Genomic DNA, 25,933 nt, shown 5'->3' on the forward strand with positions numbered 1-25,933 from the left:
CACTACCATGACACCACTAGAAGGAAATGAGACAGATGAGATTGAATGGGGCTTAACCACCCTTTTAAGGGATAGAACACTTAAGTGCAGTAAACACTGATATAAGATTGGTTGAAAAAAGTAAATTCGGACTGTTGGGATGAGTGAAAACATTATTAGAAATGAAAAACTTGCACTAAGATTCTCAAGAAAGATTGTAACAGCATGAACAGCTCAAAAACTCAAATTAGTGAGAAAAGAAGATTCAAAAGTGTCTGCAAGACAGTACTAAAGTTTCAGTAAGACGTCACGCCACATCAAGCATACAGACTTTTTCTATACTTTCAACAGTCATTTATCATTTGGTTCCAATTCAAATGAATTATGTTTGAATAAAGTACAAAAATAATGAACCAAAAATCAAGGGATGAAAAGATACATGAAGTTTTAGGTTAGTATTTGATTGATACGTAGTTTGTTGGTGAAACCTTGAAAAAAAAGAGGAATAATAAAAGTAAACCCGCACCAGAGCGTATTTGTTCCTGTTATAAATATCTTGAGCCCTCCTATAATAAAGCTCTGTTACGTTCATGTCAAAACGTTGTAAACAAACCAACTCCCTACCTCTTTCTCGTTAGTAATGTCTAAGTAATCAGCTTATCAATATCTCTTCTTGTTCAAAATTGTATTCAAGTGCAATAATGTTTTCTCAAATTAATATGGATAAAAATTTTCTGTGAGTATATGTTTTTTTAATATGAAATTTATTATTTTTGATAATATGTTAGTAAGGAATATGGAGAATTATGCATAAATTACAACGTTACTGATGTAGCTATGGGGTGTCCAGATTATAAGCCTGCATCATTTGTTGAAAATGCTCTTAATGGAATTGTTCACAACCATCGTGTTTTTGAGCATCAATATACCGATCCAAATGTAAGTTTATTCACCCTCAACATAAGTGTTATAAAATTTACGAGATTGGTTTTCACTATTTCTATTAATAACTAAAACATTTTCTGCCATTCTATCTTAGTGCACCATATAAAGGAGCGAATTTAAAAAAAAATTAATATCTAAAAAAATTTTGATATTTTGGCATTGAAATAATCGATTTCGAAGATCATCTCCAACAACAAATCTTATTATGCAATTTTGTACGATTATATTGTTTATTTTTAGATAAGATTATTTTAAAAATAGCAAAGCTTCCATTTGCATTTACATAATTGATTATTTTGAACTTGTAATCAAAAACCTTTATCCCCAGATTTTTACTGATGTTTCTGTATCTCGTGAATACAGAAACATCAGTAAAAATCTGGGCTCTTCATCAATTTTGGAGATTTTGTTTTAATTAATCCGTTTAAAATGATACGTGAAAAAGACAAAGAAATTGTAATAATGAGACTACAATTGAATCGTTTATAGGGTTATCCAAGTCTTGTGCACAATTTCTCAAAGGTGTATTCACAACTGCTAAACAAAAATTTAACTAAAGAAGAAATATTGATAACTGCTGGATCTAGTGAAGCACTGTTTTGTGCTGTTCTTAGTTTGGTATCTCCTGGTGATGAAGTCATCATATTTGAACCATTCTTCATGGTGTTTGAAACCCTCGTGAAAATGGCGCAAGGTTTTCCCAAATATTCAAAATTGAAATGGGTAAGATAGATACTCAATAATAATTTTGTTTTTATATCTTGTTCATAACTTTCGGGAAATTTGAGGATGTTGAATTCACCTCTATATAACCTTAAACTCCAGACATAAGTAAGTCTTAGGTCGAACGCCCACGATATTTGTAAACCAGTTGATCTTGCAACAGTTTGGCAACCTCGACAACGTTTAACAGCGAGGAGCCGCACACGAGGTGACTCGAATGAAGCTAGTTGTACTTGATCTCGATTGCGCGGTCGATCATTTGATTATCAAATATTTATTTTATTTCTTTAATATGAGCGATCAAGAACTACACCACAAATTTGTGGGAGAAGCTGTTCTATCTGACTGAGACAGTTCTTGTGCTGCTACGAACAGTCTACGAGTGATTACGAGTCGTATTCGTGTGCGTTCAAAAGTTTTATTTTGATAGCAAAACTGTTTCGAAACAGTTGCATCGTAGAAAGTTGATGTTAAGCTTTCTGTTCTTTGCATGAATTTAAAATTTTTGAAAATCATCTCAGTACTTATTCTTATTTTTATTAAACATCGTATTGAAATAAATTCTTGAACATTTTCTCTTCAAATCCATGGGTTAAATAAATTTAAATCGCTTTAAAGTAAAATTAATTCTAAGCCTATGATATTGTTTGATTTGTGCAAAAACTATTCATTATCACTTGAAAACTATAATGCTTATTTCAATTAATTATTTTGATTAAAGTTTGAATATTAGAAACAAAGTAGTGTTTTAAGTTTGAAAATAATTTGCGGTGTTTTTGAAAATTTAAATCCAATTAAATCACTCTCAACAAACTTCAAACCAGAGTGCGGAAAAGAAAGTGAATAAATATTTTAAAACTTGGGTGTTGAAAACAAAAAAGCTTTTCATTTGCAAAAACGGGTCCAAGGTCAGTTAGGAGTTGTCATATAATAACAAAAACAATTGGTCATTGATTCTCAAATCAAAAATATTTGTTACAGAGACAATAAATTCAAACTTATTTATCACAATTATACATATACCACTACATGATATTTTTTTTCTGTATATTAAAGAAAATTTATCGGTATTAGCTACTTTAAATTTGCATTCAAATGAACTGAGACACTCAATTATGTAAGTACTTTCTACTCAAATAATTACGTTACTGCTCATTAAATAAGAGGAAAACGTAATTTGAGTTAAAAATTCTCAAAAATAAAATATATACCAATGAATGCTTTTAATAATTTAGTATTGTGCTGCTTATTTTGCTTATTTTGATGACAAAATCTGACAACGTGATGTCCTGGACCTTACTGCCAAGTTCACAAGGACACGCTCTCAAGCTAATGCAGATTGCTGGTAAAAACTCAGTCTCATTTGTAAGACTGATGAGGAACGTGTATTGAACTGAGTTACGACATCACAGATGAGAATAATCTGAGTTTTGGTGTAAATGGAAAGCAGCTATTGTCTCTAGCCATTCGCACCATTTAAATTTCAGACAATTTTTCACGGTCTAACATCAAACCAAATGTATTTGAGCATTAATTGAAGATGAAAAATATTTTTAAATTATGGAATATTTATTAAAATACGTCTTAAGTTAAAACTTCTTTAAAGTGAAAATCAATACAACCAATTTTCATCAAATAGATTGATAGAGTTTAGGCTAAACGAAAACATTAAGTACGTTTGGAATATTTTTTTAAAAATCGACAATTTGGAACATGGGCTGAAGCATTGCGTAGCCATGTGCTCGATTGGGGGCTCAAATTCTGTAATTGGAAAGCGACTATTATCATCGATCAAATAAGCTTACATAAACTTGTTGGAGTATAAAATATTCTGCCACATGATCCTTGCTTCTACTACGACAAGCTACATGCTGTGCGACTTCGTGACCAATGAAATAAATCTTTAAAGATACATAAAACTCTATTTCGGTTATGTATAAATTTATTCCAATAAAGTTCATAATATTTAGATATGATTTACGAAGTAATCGTATTCTTTTCAAATTCATTTTTACATAAGTAATGTGATATGAATCGTAGATGAACATTAATCCGAAAAATCAAACTTCGGCTGATTGGAAAGTTGATCAAGAAGAATTGTCGCAATTATTTAACGAAAAAACCAAAGTTGTTATAGTAAATACTCCTCACAACCCTACGGGAAAAGTATTTACCTATGAAGAACTTACTATTATTGCTGATTTATGTAAAAAATGGGATGTTATATGCATAGCCGATGAAGTGTACGAGCATATGGTGTATAAACCATGCAAACATATTAGAATTGGTGAGTTCATTAGTTCTTTGGTTTTAAATACGATTTTTTTTTGTTAAAATATTTGTAACGTTACCTCACTGATTTCTATTTTATATTGCTAATTTCAACAATAGCGATTATTTATTATACGAGGGACTGTCTGTATATTTTAAGATGCTACGAAACTACAATAACTGCATTATTGAATACCCGATCCTTAAATAGTGAGACCTGAGTAGCTACTATCACAGAATAGCTAGTGGTATGATTTTTTATCGAAATATTGTGTCAGGTAAATCGGTGTAACATGCACGTTTCAACAATAGCCTTAGATTTTGAACAAGTTGTCCAAGTTCAAAACTTGCTTGGATTAAATTAGAAGCACAATCATTTAAGCGAAAGCTGTGATTTTCCTGTACCGTGTGATACGCCCACGCATTTTAGACGGCAGCTACATTTGAATCTTAGTGTTTTGACAAGCTTGAAGCAGCCAATGATTGGGGAAAGTTGTCTTTTTCTGATGTTAAATGTTTTTCAATATCGCAAGTACTACTATGTCCAATAATAAAATTTGGGCGACCCTTTGAGTTCGAATCCAGCATCTACCCTACTAATTTTAGTGATATTTTAATGTAGACAACTAAATAAGATGGTATATGAAGGTTTGTCTTGACATAGCCCAGAAAAATATACGCTGTATTGAGAACTAATATGAATGAATCAATCTGGTATAGTTCAATTTGACAAGGAACTTTCAAAGGCTCAGAAAATCGTTGGAGGTGTATCCCACTCCTGTTTAATTTTTAGTAGAAAAAATTTTTTGAAGAAGCCCTTGATCAACTATATACGATATGTCGATGATAGCTGATAACATGAATGACCTCCAGAGGCTCCTGGACATAGTTGGAATACACAATCCACTTATGGGAATCAATATAGCGAGGAGATTAAATGGGTAACAAAGTTTCACTATCTGGCAACATGGTTATGTGAAGACTGGTCATCAGGCGTGGAGATCAAGTGCGGGATAGAAAAAGCAAAAAGTTAATTCTTGAAATTCAAAAAGTATGGAAGGATGGACACTAAAAGTTAACACCATGAATAGATTGGGAGTATTTGAGCTGTGGATCTACTGGTCTACCTAAGAATTTTGAGAGTTCCATGGAAGGCAAGAAAAACCTACGAAGACATTCTGAGGAGAATTGGAAGAGAATGTAAATTGCTGGCACGATAAAATGTGGAGCCAGACGTACCATTTGGCTCTTGATAGAAGAAAAGATAGAGGGAGGAAGGGGATTGAGCATAAAGAGAATTTCGTGGCTCCAGAATATCAAAAGTTGGCAGGGATAAGAACCACAGTTTTTGTCGCACGGTCACGTTACGTACGATCGAAAAAGATCCAACATGTACCTATAAAGGGATTGAGGCTCTTTCTGTTGGATCCGCAGAAGTTAATTCAATTTTACATGATAATTTTTAAGTGAAAAAAATATTACTGTTAGGTGCCACACACGCAGATCGATTTTCATAAGTGCATTGATGTATGTGGTAATTATTTATTTTCTTAAAATGACTTAAAATGACAACTATGTATTATCTTTTATGTCGTACAAATTTAGATCTGATTACTCACCCATTGCTGATTATTGTAAAGTCGGTATATCTAAATTAAATGTTGAGACATACAATTTTTCTTAAGTTGATAAGCTCACTATACAATAGATCTTCATTATACTGTTTTTACCATGATGTTAGTGGAACTATTTAAAAACATGTTATAAATTTATTAGTTTGGAATTACTTGAAAGATAATTCGTTGAAACTACTTTGAAATTATTAAACATGAAACAATTTTGGAGAGTCGGCAAGATACCAGCTTAAAAAAGTTGAGTTCTAAGATATAAGTAGGAATAAGGAATATTTTTAACAAGCTTATATAAGCTTCACTTGTATCTGAGTTTGTGAGCTTTTTTGTTTTGTAAGTTTCCTTTATGGTTTATCACTGTTAGTATATCCCACCACTTAAATTGCGTTTGTTAGCCGAGCGGGCTAATGCGTCAACCCCAAGCTTCTCAGTTTGATGTGTTTTAAAAGCGTTTGTTTAGTTTTTCTTTAAATTAAATTTATTTATTGGTAAAATGTCGATTAATTACTAATGTGAAATCATGAAAGATATATGCACACAATTAGACGACGAAATGCACAATAGTAGTACAAACAAAATATCAATATTTATTTCCCAATAAAAAAATTCAAGCACTTAGCAATGAATAATTACATTACATTCTGGAGATAATTAATGAAAAATTTGATTTTCAATATTAGTATGATTAACGAACAATGTATTCTTCATAGGGAATTTGTAAACAAGTATGATAAATGCTTTTAAACATTCGGTCATTCAAGATAACGTTCAAAACACTGTAGAAGTCATCAACAAGGAGTTTCTGTGGAATTTTTTTGTTCATTCAACTTGAATCGTCTTTTAGGAATCATTTAATACATTCCGATTTCATAAATCCAAATAAGATATGCATAAAGAGAAGGGCGAATGATACAAGAGGAGATATTCGATTCCGTTCCTCAATCTGTATACTTTATAATGAAAGACAATAATTTTAAGCGCTATCAAAAAAAATTGGCTGATAATAAGTTAAATTATGATAAGAGACAATAAAAACGATAAAACGATTAAATTATAAATTAATCTAGAAGCAGACGATCCGAAAAGTGACCATATCAAAATAAAAAAGTCTCAAGTACCTAGTGTGGATCTAAAAAGAAATTAATTAAAAAAGAAAAGGATTGAACTGGCGTGTACCACATTAAAAAGTGGATTTCATTATAAATGAAAACAGAAGTTTCCCTTGTTCCTTGCAGTGGAAATGACTGAGGATGCTCAGTATTTACATCTGATTAATTAATCCCAGTTCTCTTAGAAAGCTCAGTATATGGGATTACTATAACTACCAGACATTTTCATCTTCTATTTCATACGCTTCCAGGTGTATGAAGTTTCCTTAAAAGAGTTCAAGTCCTTCTAGTCTCCCGAAACACATTGCATTGGTGGGTAACTTCAGTCTTCGCACCTAATTTATTTAACTTGTACGGGAATTTCCAAACAATCTTGGATCTTATGACTCTAATTACCATTTGTCTATTGTACAAGATGATAATCTCCTGATTGCGATAATTCCTTTGTTGAACTGGACACATCTTCAATTGCATATATTTCTGCTTGAAAGATACTTAGTGTATTGCCCAATGATTATTTATCAAATGCCAATTAACAGCTTTAAGCTAGAGTTCCAATCCATCACATTGGATCAAATTAGGTGGAAGGCAACGTGTACTAAAAGAATGATGCGGGACAATATGAAGTTTTACAAGGCATCAGAGCTACTGCTGAGAGAGACTGTACTCGAAAGAGATATCCATCGTAACAAGGACCAAAGTACATGAATATGATGGAAGTATACCAAAGGAAACAAAGAATAACATAAAGAAAGGAAAGAAGCTTCAAATATTGAATTCCTAAGCGCTAACCCACGTCTTTAATACAATAAAGTAAGTGAGCCAGAATGCAAATAAACAACAGAAAACGAAGTTTTAGACTTTAAAGTCGTCATGGAAAGGTAAAACCAAACGACTGATTATTATTATTGTATTGTTGGGTCATACCATGCTCAACTAGTTTTATTATTTTTATGAATGTTTTTGTTACGAATTATGTTTTAGCTACACTTCCCGATATGTTCGAAAGGACGGTCACTATAGGAGCTTGTGAAAAATCGTTTGGAGTCACTGGTTGGCAGGTTGGTTTTGCATATGGAGATCAACGTTTGATTGAGAAATTACAAACTCTACATCAGTATACAGTTTTCTCTGCTTGCACGCCAATACAAGTAAGATGTTTTCTATTATATCCACGACATTGGATGGTTAGGGTCATTTAGTTTGGTTCCAATGCTCCTTTTTGTTTTTTTCAATGAGTGAAAAACAAGGCTTCGGTTTATTTTGTGTTTGATTTACTGTACAGCTGTGCTGTAGTTTCCAGGTGAATTTAAAATTATCAAAACACGTGTGTATGAGTCAAGATCTAGTGCATTCATAACGTTTTTAAATAAATGAGAAAGAAATTGTTATAAAATCTTTGATTAACTCTAAGAGATGTGCATAATGTCGTAACTATTTGTTTATTTGTATATTTATTATAACAGATACTGAGAATTTTACTACACACTAACGCACTCACAAGAAGAAAGAGAATTCATTCCTCTAACCCTTCAAAAATCAGATTGATGAGGGAATTAACTATCTTACAAGGAAAAAGAAATTACTTACTGTACACTCACTCTTACTCCATCACTTGCTCTAATAGAACTCCTTAACTACACACAAGTTGGAGGATACCGAAATAATCACATTGTTGGATTCTAGAGAATAATTTTTGTGGATAATACTCTTAGTGACATCAGAATTATTGTACTCAGAAGGAATCATTTATCGATCCCGATTTTTTGCAAGAAATAGAAAAAAATTAACAATGTTGACGTTCTCAAAGATGACTTCTCTCCTGTACACGTTTAGGCCATCTATAAAAAAGGCCATCGATGTCTGCTTATTTCATATCGTTCCAAGGTAATTTGATTTTGTACATTAATTGCTCATAGTCAAAGTACAAATTGGATAGTCTCCTCTTTATCATATCCTACACATGTTCAATGGAATTTGAATCTAGTAAATGTAGTGGGCATCGGCGATACATTGAAACTAGTTTCTTGGACAAATTCTCTAATTAGTCTTGGTTATACCTTTCATTAACACACCTAAAATCATATCGTTCTACAGATCAGTTACCGTTATCTGCACCAACTGAAACCAGATATTGACGACGTGGACGATACAAAAAGTTACCAAAGACTAGAATGTGGTGGTATTGTATAGGTGTAATTACAGCATTCGTAGATTTCTTAGAAAAAAAATTGTTTTGGTAAACATGGCCGAAAATAGAACGTTTTCAAAGAAATCGTAATCACTTTTAATGCAACTGAGAAAATTTTTGATTGAATAAATGTCATTGTTTCACTGAACTTGATACTTGTAACTCTCTTTCAAGCGCTAGATTATATATAGTTAATATAGTAGATGGGGTTCTCGGAATGGGTTCTTGAATCCATTAGTCTTTGGTCCCTTCTTGTTCTTTGAACTCTATATGTGATCCTCGAAAAATAAAAGCGATTAAATCGTATGAATTAATTACATTTGAAAGTGTCAGAAGTAAAAAACTAGGTAATGAGCATTGTGTTCTTTTTAATTTTGAGGTATTTATAATCAATTTAATTTTAGGCGGCATTTGCAAAAATTTTTCAAGAAGTATATGATAGGATGATGAATAGTAAGTCATATTTTGAACTTTTTGGAGAAGATTTGAAAGAAAAGCGTGATTATTTTCTTAAAAATTTACATGGGACCGATTTCAATCCAATTGTTCCAGAAGGAGGAATGTATGTCATGATAGATATATCTAAACATGGTAATTCTTAACTTGTATAGTTATATAATATATTCTTCATATGTTAATACGTATTTTTTTTATTATCGAATGTTACTAATATTTCAATAGAGATCTATTTAAATGAGGGATATCGTGTGGCAATAATGAATTTGTTTGAAATCTAGTGAACGTCAATGGAATCATTACCATCTTAAATTTTTTGAAGACGGTTTTTTTAGGCTTCAATTTATAGTATATTAAACTCGATTTTAATATCGCATGAATTTGAGACTATTACATTACATTACATTAAAATTTCATAAGTTCGTTTTCTGATTCACCATAGTAGTAAATAGTGAAAAAATTGAGTGTTCAAATATTGATATAAAAGAATTTGAATTGAAATTATTTTTAATTCATACTCGTATATATATAACAGATACTCCGGACATCTGAAAATTAGTTTGACTTGTTTTAGTGGCTGGAACTGATCTATCCGAGGAACAAGACACATTTTTGGACGAAAAGTTTATCAAACGACTAGTAAAAAAGCATTCATTAAAAGTATTTCCTTTAACAATTTCCTGCACCAAAGATAATAAAAAAAAATTTGAAACGTTTATAAGAATTTGTTTTGTTAAGGTGAGTAATGCTCAATAGCTTCTGAACAACTTTTTGCACTGATCTAAATCAAATAAAATTATGAAGGCCGTTTTTTCTCAACCTCCAATCGCACTGTGCAGACGCTATGCTGTCATTTAGGTGTCAGTCGGCGTTGTGCTACAGCCACGTAAACGTTTCCGCCATTATTGACGCTCCCGTCTAGTGTAAATTGAGAAGTGTGATTCGTTTTCTAAGCTGAAGGTCATAGTGTTGCAGAAATGAGTTGTGTGTATGGGGAAAACATAGTGAGTGATGGTGTTGTGTGTGAATGGTGTTGTGACTGAATGGTGTCGTAAGTTTAAAGATGGCCGGAATGATGTGCATGATGAAGGGGGCCAAGGACGAAAATATATCGTTTCAAACGACCTGGTTCAACGAGTTGACAGAATGGTTAAAGAAAAACGCAGATTCACCATTACTGCTTTGTCTACGGAATTTCCAGAAGTTCCAAGGTCTGTTCTGTACTCTATTGTTACTGAACGGTTGGATTACAATAGCGGCAACTTTCTCTGAAGAAGGTATTGAAAAGCTCATCGGTGATTATGTCGAAAAGTAACCGTAAGTATACTAATGTTTTGGAGATAAAATTATTGTTTTGTTTGAACTTTTCTTTTATTCATAGTCTATCGGAGTTTGATAAGAAACGGCTCTCGTATAACATAGTAAGCGATAAATTTATTGAATTTTATTACCTAAATATTTCTGAAATTTCATGTTGCGCTCAGTTATAGAGCGCTATGGATAAAGCTTTTGAGAAAGTACCCAGAGCAAAAATATGGTAAAATTTGGAAAGAAGAAACATAGATGTAATCATGACACTTTATAGGCGAAATGTCAACTATGTTATTAGTAAAAGCCTAATTTCAGAAACTTCAGAAACCACAGAAGTAATGAGGCAAGGTAGTGGCTTGCCTTTTAACATATTTCTAGACAACATATTGAGTATAAGCTCAATAAACAAAAAGAAAGTGTACGTTGGATAGAAAAACCTGCAAGTAGTGAAAATATCTGAGGGAGCTAATGCTGATTATATATTACTTATTGCCGAAAACATTCAAGATTTGTAGAAAAACTTGATATCTGGAACAATACACCAAAGCAGCTTGATATGATAATGAATGTAGAAAAGACTGCAGTTATGATACTCAAACAATAAACTGAAAAATAGAAAGGTATAGGGTTAAAAGGTGATTAGCAACACAAAAAACACAAATAGAAAATACAATCAATGCTAAGAAAATTGAAAACGTCTTACATGCATATAAAAGTATGAACTACTGCTTGATTAATGGAAAAAAAGTTTCAAGCAACACGAAACTGAATGAAAGGAGTCCATAGATTAATATTGACTGCTGTGAAACGTTAAACATTAATAGACAGAAAGCATCACAACCTGCAGAGAAGAAATTTGAAAAACATGTCACTCATGCAATTCATTGAGCAAAGACAATTAAGTCGAAGGGGGTATTAACAAGATTCAAGATTAGTACAGAGAGTATGGGAAGCAAAATAAGGCAAAAAAGCGATATGGGGTAAAGTAAATGGTAATATACTTGAGAAAAGAGGCACAGTATGGAGAGGAATAAAAATAACAGCATTTAATAAAAAAGAATAGACAAAAGTTGTATTTAGCACATAAATGTAAACGTGGTCCACACACCACTATGTGGTATATGTAAATTCGATTATATATAAGTTATATAGATTTTTTGTTTAATCCACTTCTTAAGAAAATGCGACAATCCTCCAAAAGATTATTTTAGAGATTTTGTTATTTATCAACAAGCTACCTCATCAGAAGATCTTTTAAAATCACCGTAACTTTTTACCAAAACAATCGTTATTCTTGCCTGCTCGATTGATTTTGAAACATTTTGAAAGTAGCTGATAATCTAGTATGAATAAATACTTTTCACTAATTTTGAAAAGAATTGGTTCATTACATTACTATTACTAAAAACGGGGCTGTATTTTCGGTCCTAACTGATACTTTTATAGCCATCTTAATCGTTCGAGTACACGTAGGCTCCCCAAAATTGGAGAATTTCCGGGCGTCACGTCGCTGATTTGGAAGTAAGGTTATTAGACTTATTCAAAGCCTAAGATTTTTCTTTTTGTATAAATGGAAGAGGATGTACATCCACAACTACTTTTTTGCATATTTTTAATTACAAACTGTTTTAACTTTAAAACTATTGAAAAATAATTAAAAACTGAGGTTAATGTAGTTGGGTTATTTTGGGATTTAGATACTAATATCAACCCTAAGATACTAATTTCAATTCATGCCCAAAGAAAGGTAATATTTCTAGAAACTAACAAATTATCCTGCTTTTACTACAATCAATATATGAATCTTCACAATTACACTGTCTGTAGCGCGTTTCGATAACCAAGTTATCATCTTCAGAAACCAAAGATATATTGAAACACATGTTACTGTAATTGTAAGTGTTTGTTTAGTGGTAGCAGAACACAGTGTGTTTAGTATTAGCATTATCGATGGTTCCAGAAACTTCATCTTAGTAACTTATTGCCTTATACATTTTATAACAGCTGACAAGGAGAATTTATCCGTTTGATAATAAAAAGATCTAATTTAATGATTGTATTTTAATTTCAAGGAACTTTCTACGTTGGATTCTTGTTTATCCATTCTTAAGAGATTCGGTAGTGTTGAACAAGAGCTAAAAGAAAACATAGCAACCTAAAGTTGTCAGAATTCACCTCCAAAAGTTTAAGCAAGATAATAATTGTATTATATACCATTGTACTATTTTTTATATAGGTGGAATTAAAACTTTTTTCCAATAGAATGAAGGAAATATAATTAACCATTCCTATCACCTCATACCAAAGGAAAATATGTGAAAGATCATTTGTCTGACACTAATTACCTTATTATTATTCACGTTCGGTGAAAACTTCTTGATTAGAGCACATTATATTCAACTGCATTCTAACAACCAATCTGGCGATAAAATTATTTTCTTAGAGAGAGACAGATATTCGTTGGTGCATTTTTGTGAGGAAGGTTTGTTGGAGTAGGTCCTGATATAAGAATAGCTTCTCTGCAGGGCTGAGGTTATGGTGGTTGCGTGGGGTTGTGTTTGCCTAACTATTTCTTAAGGTAGATATTGGTCAGAAGAAAACGAAAATGAAGATTGTAAGCAAAAACGGCTTTTCCTTGTTTGGTTTCTTATTTTGAGGAATTTTATTTATTTTTTATTTGGTTTTTTGAAAGTTTTGTGTTTTTTTGTTTATTTTAATGTTATAAGGGGGCGGGCAGGTACAGAAGCAGCTGCGTTATTCCCTATCGTCGGTCATTTGGTAGGAGAACTGGTTCACTAGGCTGTAGGGAAATCACAACACAAGGGATCGACGAAGTGTGTAGGTGGGTGCTGATTGATATGGGAAAATTATCGAGGAAGTTGAGGTAGAGTTTTTTCTTGGATTTTGAACCGAGGAGCCGCATATTTTTTACTAAGGGGATGAGAAGGATTTCTTTTGCAGTGGAATTAGTTAATTCGATAGTACGAACCACATAGCGGGCTTGGAGGTTATTTAGGCGGCTAGAGATGGGGGTTATGTCGGTATTGACATGAACGGTGTTGCTAAGGCTGAATCCACAATTGTATTGGCAGTAACTGAGAATGGACTGCTCGCAGCTCAGGAGTGTTTTGAGAAGACATTCAGGCAAGGTGTTGAAGACGTTTGCTCAGATAGACGGCTTCTCTGCGGATTTCACTCCCCAAAGTCTCGAGTGGAAGTTTTGGGGTTGATTTTTGCGCATTGGGATGTGTAAAAAAGATGGCTTAAGTTTTTTGGGAATTGCACCAATCCAAAAATTGATTCAGAAGATTTTGGGATTTAGTATTGAGGAAGCGCATGTTTTGGGCACAAGCGATAAGTTCGGTATCATTTACTTTACACATTTCTATCAATAAATGATTCTCGCTTCTCACTAGATACTAGCTATAAAAAAGCAATATTTCGAAAAACATAAATTTACTTAACTTCAAAGAATTTTTTACATAACTTTATATCACAATGAATTTATGTAGAGTAGTCTCCTCTAAGCCACCTTTTCGCATCTCTCGAATCGTTTCCATAAGTTTTTCCATATCTGTAATAAAAACTTTCACAATAAAATGTGCATGCTACTACTTAACACCATATAAACTATAATCAAATAAACCATTCCAATGATTCCTGATATATCCCGTCATTGCAACCTATCGAGAGATGAACTATAAAATTCTTCAAATTATCAAAGAAACGGTATTGAGAAGAATTCAAGAGCTGATCATCCACATCGACGTGCAGATGAGCGACTACACCAAAGTAGTGGGTAAGAAAAATCATTCACGAGGGGATCTGCTGGTATTAAGAATAATAGTAAAGGTAAGATTTTGGAGTGAAATTAAGTATTTGAAGAAAAATATTATTTACCCGATAATGGAGTTTTGAATAAGGAAATGGACTTTTTATACTTTTATTGCCGAATAACTTGGAAAGAAAGGGTTTATTAAATTAACAAAACGTGATTGAAAACCAGGCTATAAGATTGCCATCTTATTTTCACGCCACTACAGAACTGCTGCACTATTAAAAAAATGCAATAACTTTGTTGAAAACAGCATCAAAGTACATTGTGTTTCTCTCTAGCTCATTTTCCAATAAAAGCTTTTTGAAAACGCCACCGTAGTACTGGTTCTTCATCGTTTTTAACCAACCTATTTGTGGTTTTCCGGGTGATTTCTTAAAATAGATGGAATTCTTAGTTAAGTTATATTTACAAATTCCAATGACATCTAGATCCTTATCAGGGATGTTCATAATATACTAAGCCCAAATACGTAGTTCTTACTTGCCGGAGATAAAAGAATTTTTATTCTTGATTTGAACACATTTCTCGGAATTCCGCAGTAAAAGTAGAAAATAAACTTAAATATGTATTTCACATGAAATGTGTAGGTATCAGTTTCAAGCTCAGGGTCTAAACTTTCTGATAGCGTGATTATAATAAAGAAAGTAATACAGCTAGGATTTAAAAAATCATGGCCTTTCCAAGGCTTCTCTTCAAAATTTCACATAAAATTATCTTTCTTTTCCATGAAGAGATTACCTCAGAGCATTAAAGGGACGCAAGATAAATGTCATTCTTTTGGACACCTTTTTCAGTTCCCTACTCTTCCCTATTTAAAACGAGTTTTACAGTAGCGTTTTCGGAAACCATTGATTGAAAAGTAAACTAGAGGTCTAGAGGCAAAAATTACCAAAGTTTGTTTTCCCCTATTACTGCAATCCCGCAGTAGCTGTAATCTTACATTCTCGCTTTTGATCACGTTTTGTGAAAAAAAAAGTTTCTGAGTGTTTCTAAATTCAAAGCATAATAAAAAAAATGGAATTTTTCATTTTAAACTCATAATCATATCACCTTCCGCCACTACTTTTTCGATAAAAATTTTTCTCTCAAACGCATCTTATTAAGAAATCGTATGCCAATTTTCAGCATGTTACAACATTTTCTCCACTTCTGGTAATTTTTTGCCTTTGCTTCTTGTATTATGAGCAAAGCTTTAGCAATTATATCTACTTTTCAAGATTGAGATTGAATATAGTAGAAAAACCCAGAAGAAATCCAGACCTCTCACAAAACTCGAGGAATTTGAAGTACTTTATAACAAATCTTGATAAATTTATCGTACTTTAGATCAGATTACTTATTGGATACTTTTATCTACATCAAATCTGCTCTGATTATAGTTTAAACTAAAAGAACAGTTTGTTTAGCTACTGCAATTATCTTTTGAAATACACAACTTGAATATAACTTCCCCTCCCTTCTTTTCAGTCGCACAATGACGCAGGACAAAATTAAAATAGGAAAAGAATATTTTATTTACCTATATACTTTTAACAAACTAGGATTGTACATCTAATCCTTCCACAGGATTAATAAGAGTCCTATACATTACCTGAATATTGCTCCAGGAATGTGTCCACCGTAATTTGGTAACTGTCCAATATGTTTATGATAAATTTCCGTAGGTTGTATTAGGACCGGAGGGTTAGGTCGGTCTATTTGAACTGGCGCCCATTCATTACTCAATCTTTTTCTATAATTTGCAGTAAAATCACACAGAGCGCTATTTGTCATAGCTTGGTTTGTTTTCCCAAACGATGCATATCCAAACGGAACATGACCAGTAAATCCTAAAACGGAAGAAGATTTCAACGAGAAAAATATATCAATATTCTAATTTTGGAATCTATGGAATATAATTGTTTTGGAATAGTCAGAAATTTGTTGCTATTAAATTTTTTTCTATTTCTATTTTTATTTACTAATCATAATCCACATTATATCTTGAAATATAATAATTTTTTTCAGTGACATAGATTTGAAATTCTAACAATTAGTTTCTCATTTGACTCAGCTCATATCACTGAAATATGTAAAGTGTAATTATTTCGATAAAATTTGATTATTTTGATTATTATCATAAAAATTTGCAATACTAGATTTAACAACACTCATTCTCTATTGCTGTATTTAGTACAGGAAAATTATCGTCTGTTACTAATTTCCAAGGTACTAATTTTACCTATATGTATTTATTGATACCTCTAAGGTATATTCAATTATGAACATTGTAAATAGAATTGTTTCAGATTTTCACATTAGGACTCGGAAACTATGATCGGATGAATACGATCATGTTCTGAATGTCCGGAAACTAACCCGGATCACGTTCATTGTTGTTCGGGTCGTAGTCATATGTGATGATCCTTTCTACCCTGGTAGACCAGGAGGTGAATAGACGGGTTGTTTCATTTGTAAATGGTTTTTTGAACATTAAAAATTATTTATTCTCCACAAATTCTCATGAGCAGGTTTATTGATGAAAGCAATTTTATACTTTTCACCATAAATATATGATTGGTATTAAACTTCAGTACAAAATCCATGTGAGGATGTAAATCTTTGATAATTACCCAATAACAATTATTTAACGTCTAGAATCTATTAGAAAATAAAGAATATGGAAGATTGAATGGACAAAAAAGTAATAAAAAGTTTTTGTAGATCATGTTTTAAATTTGACATTTCCATCAAAAATTGAACGATACGTTTGGATATTGTGATCGTTCTGGGTTAGGATACTATCTTCAATCAGCTTGTGGGTGATCTACCTGAACCCGAGTTATAGTTTTGTAAAAGGTAATTTATATTTTACAGCAGAACGTTCATGCTAAACAGTGAAGATCATTTTCATAAATGTGGTTTTATTGCACGACATATAATTAAAAAAAATAATTCTACAAAAACCAATTTTTCTTTCCAGAGTTTTTAGACGTTAGTCACTGGTAATTTGAATATTTAATAAACAATATAATGATACGTTTTAATTATTTTTCCACTAGCTACCAAATGTTGAAAGGTGATAAATGTTTCAAACTATATAACCAACCAATGCCAATCTTCATCTTCTTCATATTTATTTTATGATGGGAACAAAGAACAAAGAAATAAATTCCGAAACAACTTACAGATAAAAATAAGGATAGAAAAGGATAGGATAAATTCCTATAAAATTCCAATAAAGGAAGAACTTCTGCAAAGAATAAAATGCCGACAATACCGACTACTTTTAGTTTTTAGGCGATCTCAACCGATAATGCGTAAATTATAAAAAAGTTTTAGCTATTTACTTATACCTGATACAGTTTGTACCATTGAAAATATTCGACATGTTCAGAAATTTGAAATAATACTAACTTTTACCAGGTCCTGTAGTATACCGTTGCTGTTGCAGAAAAGAATTATAAAGTCTATCATACATATTTGATGTTTGAAAAGAAATATCGATTTGATTTCTGTTAGAAAAAAATTCTGAAATTCACTATGACATTCCATATCTGAAGTTAGTTACATATTTTGATAATATTCGAGATGGATTGTTACGTGTAGATTGTAACTGTTACGTTATATAACGGATTGTGTCATAATATATTCAATTAATATGATACAAAACTTCACATTGAAGGTGGGTTTATATAGACAAATACGAGGTTAGTACCAAAAGTTCGCTTGTGCAGCCGGCAGAGATGGATGTGTTGATCGACGCTGTCGGCAAGTAAGAGGCTCGAGCCGTAATTTGGTTTTTTGCTGAGGGTTGCATGGAAGTTCACGAAGATAAATTGTCCTGAAGTTTCCCATGGCATAATAAAAAGAACTTTAACAGAAACGGTAAGTGCTCGTTGGGTCCCCCGAAATGTTCATTGACAGATACAAGGATCAATGCATTCCCTGTTCTTGTAAGTTTTCGATATGAAAGGTGGGTTTTTCATTACAGTTCCGAAGCAAAACAACAATCGTCAGTGGCGTCTTTTGAATCACCGCTACCAAAAAAATTCAAATAAACGCAGTTAACAGGAAATATTTTGGTGACTGTGTTTTGGGATCGTATAGGGGTACTTATAATCGATTTGATGCGATCTGGAACGACAATAAACTAGATAAATATTGTGAAATAATGACCAAACCCTGGCAAGTTCGGTCTTGATCATCTCTTCCACAAGCTAAAAGAACATTTAGGTGTCAAAAGGTTCACGAACGACAATTAAATCCTCTTCTTCAACGGATTGACAGGAGATTTCTTTGACTCAAGAATACAAAAACTGCAGCACCCTTGGAGAAAAAAATTGAAACTATTTTGAAAAATATACAAAAATTTAAGCTTTTTAACTATATTTAAATTATTAACAAATAAACATTTCTATTTGGGAATAAATTGAGATCTTTTCTTGTGTTGTAATCCACGTAAAAATTAAATTTCTTTGATTATAAAGCATTATATACCATCTTCGTAAGATTGGATACCATCGAAAAAGTTAATAGATCAAGTTCTATTTGTGAATATCTGTTGAATCAAAACGGAATGGTGCCATTTTGTCAACAAATGATTAGGTGCGATGAGAAGTTGATAACGAAAACGATCAGTATTTAATTGATAAAGAAGAATCGTTACAACAAGATTCGACTGTACATATCATTTTTGGCTTTTTTGGCAAAAATTGTGAGAGTTCAGTTGTAGGGAAATTTTGATACTTTGTTTCTGCTATGTTTGCTAAATTCATCATGATCAATCAGATAAGCACATATAAGATTGATCAGTGTTTTTGATTCATAGTTAAAACCGAATAAATAATATATTAAAATAGAAACAGAGGGATTTTCATTCCAGCAAGAGTTCCAAATACTAAAGGAACGAATGCTGGATTGGCCTTCTGTTACGAGTGTTTTATACTATTTTTTCTGTTTTGGTTTGTACTAACATTATTTATTTATGGAAAAATTGTTAAAAATATACATTAGTGAAATCAAACCGTAATGTAGATAGTCGGTTGATAGCACTGATTCATGTTTGTCAGTTGACTTTCAAATTATTATTTGAATTTAAAGTTTTTTCAAAAAAATTTCTTCACTGTAGACTTGTATGTTTTGTGCATATTAATTTACTACATTCACTAATTATAATTCATTGTAAATAGTATCATAAATTGAAACCTCACACCACTTGCACACATGACCTGTCAAAATGAAACAGGGGCACCAGCCCACTACAGAAAATTACCAAAAATCGGTTAAGAATGGAGTCCATTTTTACACAAGCGTGCGAAAATAACGTATTGTCCAATTAATACAGAAACAGAGAAATTATTTTTCCTCAACTATCATTCAATATAATAATAATCGCACCTGTTTTGAGATACTTCTCGGGATCATCGATATCCGCAAAATAGGGGTTAACAGATTGACTCGGAGGAGTTAGCGGTGGTTCGGTTACGGGTAAATTTCTTAAAAGGCCACCACATTCTGGTCTCACTTCTAATAACGGCAATTTGAATTGACTTTGAGCAAGCTGAGGATAAAACAAACATTATTTCTATCATTTTCAGTCAAATTTTCGTTTAAAACAATTTGTTACTAAAAATTGTTATTCAAATGTCTAGGTATGTGCGGAGATGATGCATCTCTACAGTCGTTTTCCAACTCATTCTTGAAAGAAAAGTATATAATGTAATGATCGATTTTTGTATTGTCTAAGAGATAACTGATAATCGTTCAAAAACTCTCAATGTAACTGTAGATATAGTTATCTTGGATAATTGGATAATCTGAGGTCAGGATAGACGGACAACGCCAAGCACAAGGTCACTACTAGGATTTTATCTTTTATGTGAACCCCCATAACTTCGGTTTAGATTTCAAAAGATCAAAAGAACACTCGTAAAGTAATGCCAATAGTAAACTTATTACGTAAATAAAGTTTCAACACTTATAGTACTTTAGACTTTATTGGTATCTAAAAAATCGATTTCGTTGTTGACTCACTGATTCTTACAGTACTTCCTGAAGTCCTGAAAGCTGAAATTTGATATGTAAGCTATTATTATTACATAAACAACCAAAGCTTTGAGCTTTGAACATTCGTTTCAACCTATTAAACTAAGGGCTAGGGGATTATCCGCAAATTTTAATACTAGAGGCCTTTGAATTGAGTCTTCTTATAAATAATGGAATACATATTATTAGTGAGCGCAAGACGTGTAATACATAATTGAAGCGATAGATGATAAAGCAAATAAAATGTTGCGCTGAATTGCCATCCCAACAGAAGTGATTGTTGTTGATTCTGCTCGAAGTTAATATGAGAAATAGTTTTACTCGAGCGATAATACACAAGTCTTCTGCTTATTTTGGCATTCACCTGCTTTACTTAAACACTCGTTAAATTTGACTAACCGAATATGGTCATCTAAGACGCCACAGACATCCGGAATACCTTTGGCGTCTTCAAAAGGAAGAAACTGCAGATCACTTCATCGATGAATGTAAAGAACTCAGACATGCGAGTCTTAAACACCCACAGTTTGCCTAGGGACGTTGAAAAATTTAAGCCCAGGTGCGTGATCAGTTTTCGAAGGACATCGGCCCTTGGTATTTTTAAACAGGACTATCAGACGGCCTATATGTCCCAACTGCCCGCTAACCCAACTATTAACTATAATTTGCACTGTCTCAAAGTTATGAGATTTTTTTTGACTCAAGTTTCGAGCTTTACATACCTCTCCGTTATAAACTCAACACCTTATCGTTAGTTAAAATATTTGTTTCGAACATTTCCCTACAGATATTAAGGGCGTCAGAGCTAGTAAATTTATGATCTGCAGAGTTCGAATTCTGGCTTTACATATTTGCTTTGTTAACTTTTTAACCTCGCTAGGCCATATGAATTCGAGTTGCTTCCATAAAAATATTTTTGGTGGCATTTTATTTCTTCCAATAAATTATCTTTATTTTGCGAAATCATACAGGAAGAAGCAAATACTGATTCAACAAAATATTAGGATTACTTTAAAGGTCTTACGTTACAACTATTTATATTAACACACCGCTTTTTAATTTTGCTGATTCTGTTTAATTCAGTTTTTCCTCAGAATCAAGTTATTTTATTGATTGAATAAAAATTTTCAGGATAAATTTTTTGAGTTGTCGAAATGATCATAACCAATTTTCAAAAAATAACCTATCTCACCTCTTTTTCTTCTAATGTTTTTGGATCCCATCTATTATCTTGCAGATATCCCAACTTCGTTATTTGGTTAAAAGCTTCTCGTTGCGCCATTTGCGCTTTTTCAAAATCCGACAATGCTTCCAGTGCTTGTATTGTGAATCTTTGTCCAAATTTGCCATGTTCCCTTGGAACAAATCCTGTGTGATAAATTAAATGACATTCTCAAACTGAGAAAATGAATTTAAAAATATTGAAAAAAAAATAGTTTGATTTTGTTTATTCTTTTCCTAACATTACCTTCATATCCAGGTATCATAGGATGTTTATAAATGGTATCTCCATGCCTCTCGTTTACTATATCTATATCTCTTGTTGCTGGACTGTAGGCCTGAAATTTTTGTTCGATCGATGGATGTTTTTGATAATTAATAATAGATAAATTATTCCAGAGGTCCCAGGTTTATATGTAAATTAATTCGGCTGAATCAGGAAAAATTATCATGACTTGATACAAATAAATGACAAAAAAACTCAACATGAGTCCTACTATTATATCAAGAATTATTCAGAATCATTGTTTTGACACTTTAACCATTCTAGCCAAATTTCAACTAGACAAATGCTTGAGAGATAACGCTAGAGATGATTTACAGAAAATAAAAAAAAAGATGAAGATAGCTAGGAGTTGATTTCAAAGATAAGCGCTGTCAATTATGTTGTGAAGCATTGTTCAAAATTCTCCAATTATCTAATATCAAGCAATAAATCCATAGTATGATGAAACAAGGATCACAAATCACATTTACATATATTTTCCTTGAAGTAGCATTTTTCAAATAACAGCTGCCAAATTTTGAACTCATTATTTCCTACAGTTTAAGTTGTACAGTCTTAAATGATGAAAACAAATTGTGAACCCTGTATTTTAGAATATAAAAGGCAATAAAACCCAGATCAGGACTTCTAGATGCTTTCAGATCCGAAAAAATATTCAAAGAAAGGAAATACCAATCAAATGAGGTGGAATAGAAGCTTATTCCGAAGTCATACGGAAATTGTACTAAAAATTGGGGTAGAATATAAACAACTTCCAAACCAAATTAAAACATTTCTGGATTGTACGAGACTCGTTGGACTATGTCTTGAAATTATGAAGTCTAAAGCACTGACATCGTCAAAGACCATTCCTATCGTAAACTTATATTGCTTAGGAATATTGTTCTCATATACATTAACACTCTGTAAAACACTCCAATCTCCACTTAACAGCAGATTTAGAACGTATCTTATTTATAACGAAGAAATGAAAATTTCGGGAAATGAAGTCACACCACCAATCAGCTTCAATCAAGTTTCCAGAGCCACGTTATCATCTCATCTCTAAATCCGTTACTATTTTGTAAAGAGCAGATCAAGTACAATTATCAAAAAAAATAACTTGTCGTCTAGATTTTTTATTAGGATTTTGTGAAAGCTGAAGTAGACTTGTGGTGTATCCAATGGCTAGAAGAATATGAATGAGATCGTTCAACATTCGCTTAGAATGCAACCAGACCATATTTCCAAATATACAAAAACTTATGAGGATCTTGAAGATACTGCCAGTTTCCACATGTACTCATGAGAGGACTTTTTCTTCTCTCAACACCTCAAATCTTATTTTAGAGACTCCACAAGCCAGAAAAGACTGAACTAAAAGTCAACCCATCGCTGAACTGATATACACACCGAGAAGGTAACTTGTTTGTTTCTAAGAAAGGTAGAAGACTAAATTTCGTTGATGTAAGTATTTCTGTAATGGTTTCCTAATAAATATATATCATAAGAAACACTATTTCTTTTACTTAAGGCCGCTTGACATAATACAAGACAACGTGCAATGTAATGCAAGACGCAATATTTCTTGATCAAAAGCATTCGCAGATGGAGTTCCTTTGATTATTTCATGCAAGATCTTTGACATTATCGGCTTTGTGCCATTTTTATTGCATACAAGTTGCAATAAAGTTACTTTTGGCTTAACAGATGAGCTGACTTTCGTAAAACATAGCTTCGTTATTTTCATCGTTAAACTATGTACAAAATATTAGATAAAATTTGAAGTTAGGAATTTGTTTACTTTTACTGTTTACATAGACTTGCATGCTATTTCTTAAACGTTGTATTGCATTATGTGAAGCGGCCTTTAAATAATTTTGTTTTCTCTGTTCCACCGAAATAAACTCCCTCCGACGTTTCTTTCTGGCTACGGCCTTGACAAGACGTGAATATAATTAGAATAGGAATCACGAAACAGAGCTCGTACAGAGCAAATGTTTTAAAAATTATATCATAATCTAACTTAATTTACGTGAAGTCGTGAAAGTTTATGATAAATTTACCAGGCATATAAAATGGAAGATATTGAAGTGAAACAACAAACAAAAATGGAAATAAGAATTCTTATAATCATAATCAAAAAGTTAAGACACTGAGATCTCAGAAAGTCAGAGCTTAATAATAAGAATTACAAACAGTTCTTGAGAAACTTACATGATAATCATCAGCACTTCTGTCGGATAGCACTAACTTTTCGGCATGATGTACAGTCGGATCCAGCAGCACTTTATGTGTTGTCGTACCATAAGTGTCACCCAAACGATATTTATATTGTGGACAAAATCCCGTATACCTGATGGTAACGAATGGATTATATATTTTGATACATATATAATTTAATAAAGGTCTAATTCAGTTGCGTTTACTTATACAAAGAATATAGAAAATTCGCATATAGGAAGTAATCTGTAAAAGTAAATTTTTCACTAGGTGAAGTAACAAAAAACATATTTCCTTTGAAGTGATTCAATTAATTCTTCTAAGAATAGGATTCTTAAAAACTTATGTTACGAGCTTAGTTATTTCACGTTAAACAACCTACTTACCCTGGTATAAAATGAGGATTTGGCGATGAAATTAGTTCCATTTCTAATCAGAAAACTGAAATTTATCCCCGCCTGATATTTAAGTGCCCTTCCCTCTATCTATATGGGTAATAATTTAAATCATAGCCAGATAACCTCTATCTATATTCATGTTGACGACATTTCTCATGACGTTACAGTTGCTGTAGTAACAACTGTAAATAGAGTCGTGAAGTTCAGTTCCTACCTAATTAAATTCGTTTTCATATTAAAATATCTTCGAAAAAGTGTATTGAAAATGATGTTTATGGGGTGTTAGTGAGTATTTGATATTAAGAGGAGAAAAATGTTGATATAAGTAAGTTTAGTCACCTCGTAGCTGTTCTAAAACAAACCCTGAAAAACATAATATTGGCTGAGGAAAATATTGCAATAAGAAGTGGGGATGAAATAAGGAATGTCGTCAACGTAATGAATGCAAAAAATTGAACAAAACTGTACTATAGGGAAGTAGAAAGATCGTATATCACAAATTAATGAGAAAATTGCGCATTATTCATGTTTTAGCTAAAAATTTAATTTTTTAATTTAGTTCATAATTTTAAATGATACGATTTACTATATAAAAAATTAGCTTTTGAGTAGCAAATATTATAATATTTGTATTGAACATATACTTTATTTATTTAGTTTAAGTATAAATAGCAAATTGCTAATACAGTTGAAACTACGTGTCGATTACGAGAGTGTTTAGTTCGGGTATACCTTTTACGGTTGATACGACTTTTTCTAAATAAAAAAATAAAAAAAATATGAATCAACATAAAACAAATTAAATGAAATTTCAATATAGAGAAGAAAACCACAATGAGTGACAAAATTATGGGTGACTAGCTTTAACCCGCGGCTTCGCTCGAATCGAATCAATTAAATAAATGTCAGAAATCATTATAATAGAAATATATCGATATGATAACTTCATTTCATGACTTGTTTAGTATTATCGATTTTTAAAAATTACTACATACAATGAAGTTTCAAAACATGCTTTATTGAAATACAATAACAAATGTTAAAATATATTTTCCTGTAACAAAAATAAATAGTTTTGAATTCTAACAATTAAAAAGATAAAATGCTGAGTATTAATTAATAATTAATATTTTTCTAGACTATATTATAAGTTTTTTCTTTGGGTGCAAATATGTGTAAATTCCGGGGATTAGATACACGTGAACACGCTATATATAGTTGAGAGAAGCATGGCTTTTCTAAATGTACTCCTGTTACCTGTAATGTCTACCCTTGTGCTTTGTTTATAGTAACAGCAAAGCTACGCTTGACCGGAAACTGAACTCTTTTAAATTGAAAAGGAAGG

At 32.1% G+C, this 25,933-nt stretch overlaps 2 protein-coding genes across 3 annotated transcripts; one reads left to right on the forward strand and one right to left on the reverse strand.

Annotated features, from left to right (window-relative positions):
• Positions 1–612: 612 nt before the first annotated feature.
• Positions 613–12,880, forward strand: LOC130448430 (kynurenine aminotransferase-like). Of its 2 annotated transcripts, none has more exons than XM_056785811.1 (8): positions 613–715; positions 768–918; positions 1,414–1,647; positions 3,688–3,934; positions 7,643–7,809; positions 9,254–9,440; positions 9,880–10,043; positions 12,689–12,880. In XM_056785811.1, the coding sequence occupies exons 1-8, from the start codon at positions 681–683 to the stop codon at positions 12,773–12,775; spliced, it is 1,272 nt and encodes a 423-aa protein (XP_056641789.1). In that variant the 5' UTR covers positions 613–680; the 3' UTR covers positions 12,776–12,880. The 2 variants fall into 2 exon arrangements, with proteins under 2 accessions (XP_056641789.1, XP_056641798.1); XM_056785820.1 differs by having other exon boundaries at positions 626–715; positions 815–918.
• A 1,175-nt stretch (positions 12,881–14,055) lies between these two features.
• LOC130444961 (UPF0605 protein CG18335-like) lies at positions 14,056–24,829 on the reverse strand. The gene is made up of 7 exons (XM_056780364.1): positions 24,577–24,829; positions 24,185–24,323; positions 21,950–22,040; positions 21,674–21,849; positions 19,834–19,996; positions 16,046–16,283; positions 14,056–14,190 (listed from the first exon to the last, which is right to left on the reverse strand). The coding sequence occupies exons 1-7, from the start codon at positions 24,615–24,617 to the stop codon at positions 14,121–14,123; spliced, it is 918 nt and encodes a 305-aa protein (XP_056636342.1). The 5' UTR covers positions 24,618–24,829; the 3' UTR covers positions 14,056–14,120.
• Positions 24,830–25,933: the final 1,104 nt, after the last annotated feature.

The sequence above is a fragment of the Diorhabda sublineata genome, chromosome 1 (genome assembly GCF_026230105.1).
Source record: "Diorhabda sublineata isolate icDioSubl1.1 chromosome 1, icDioSubl1.1, whole genome shotgun sequence".
NCBI lineage: Eukaryota > Metazoa > Arthropoda > Insecta > Coleoptera > Chrysomelidae > Diorhabda > Diorhabda sublineata.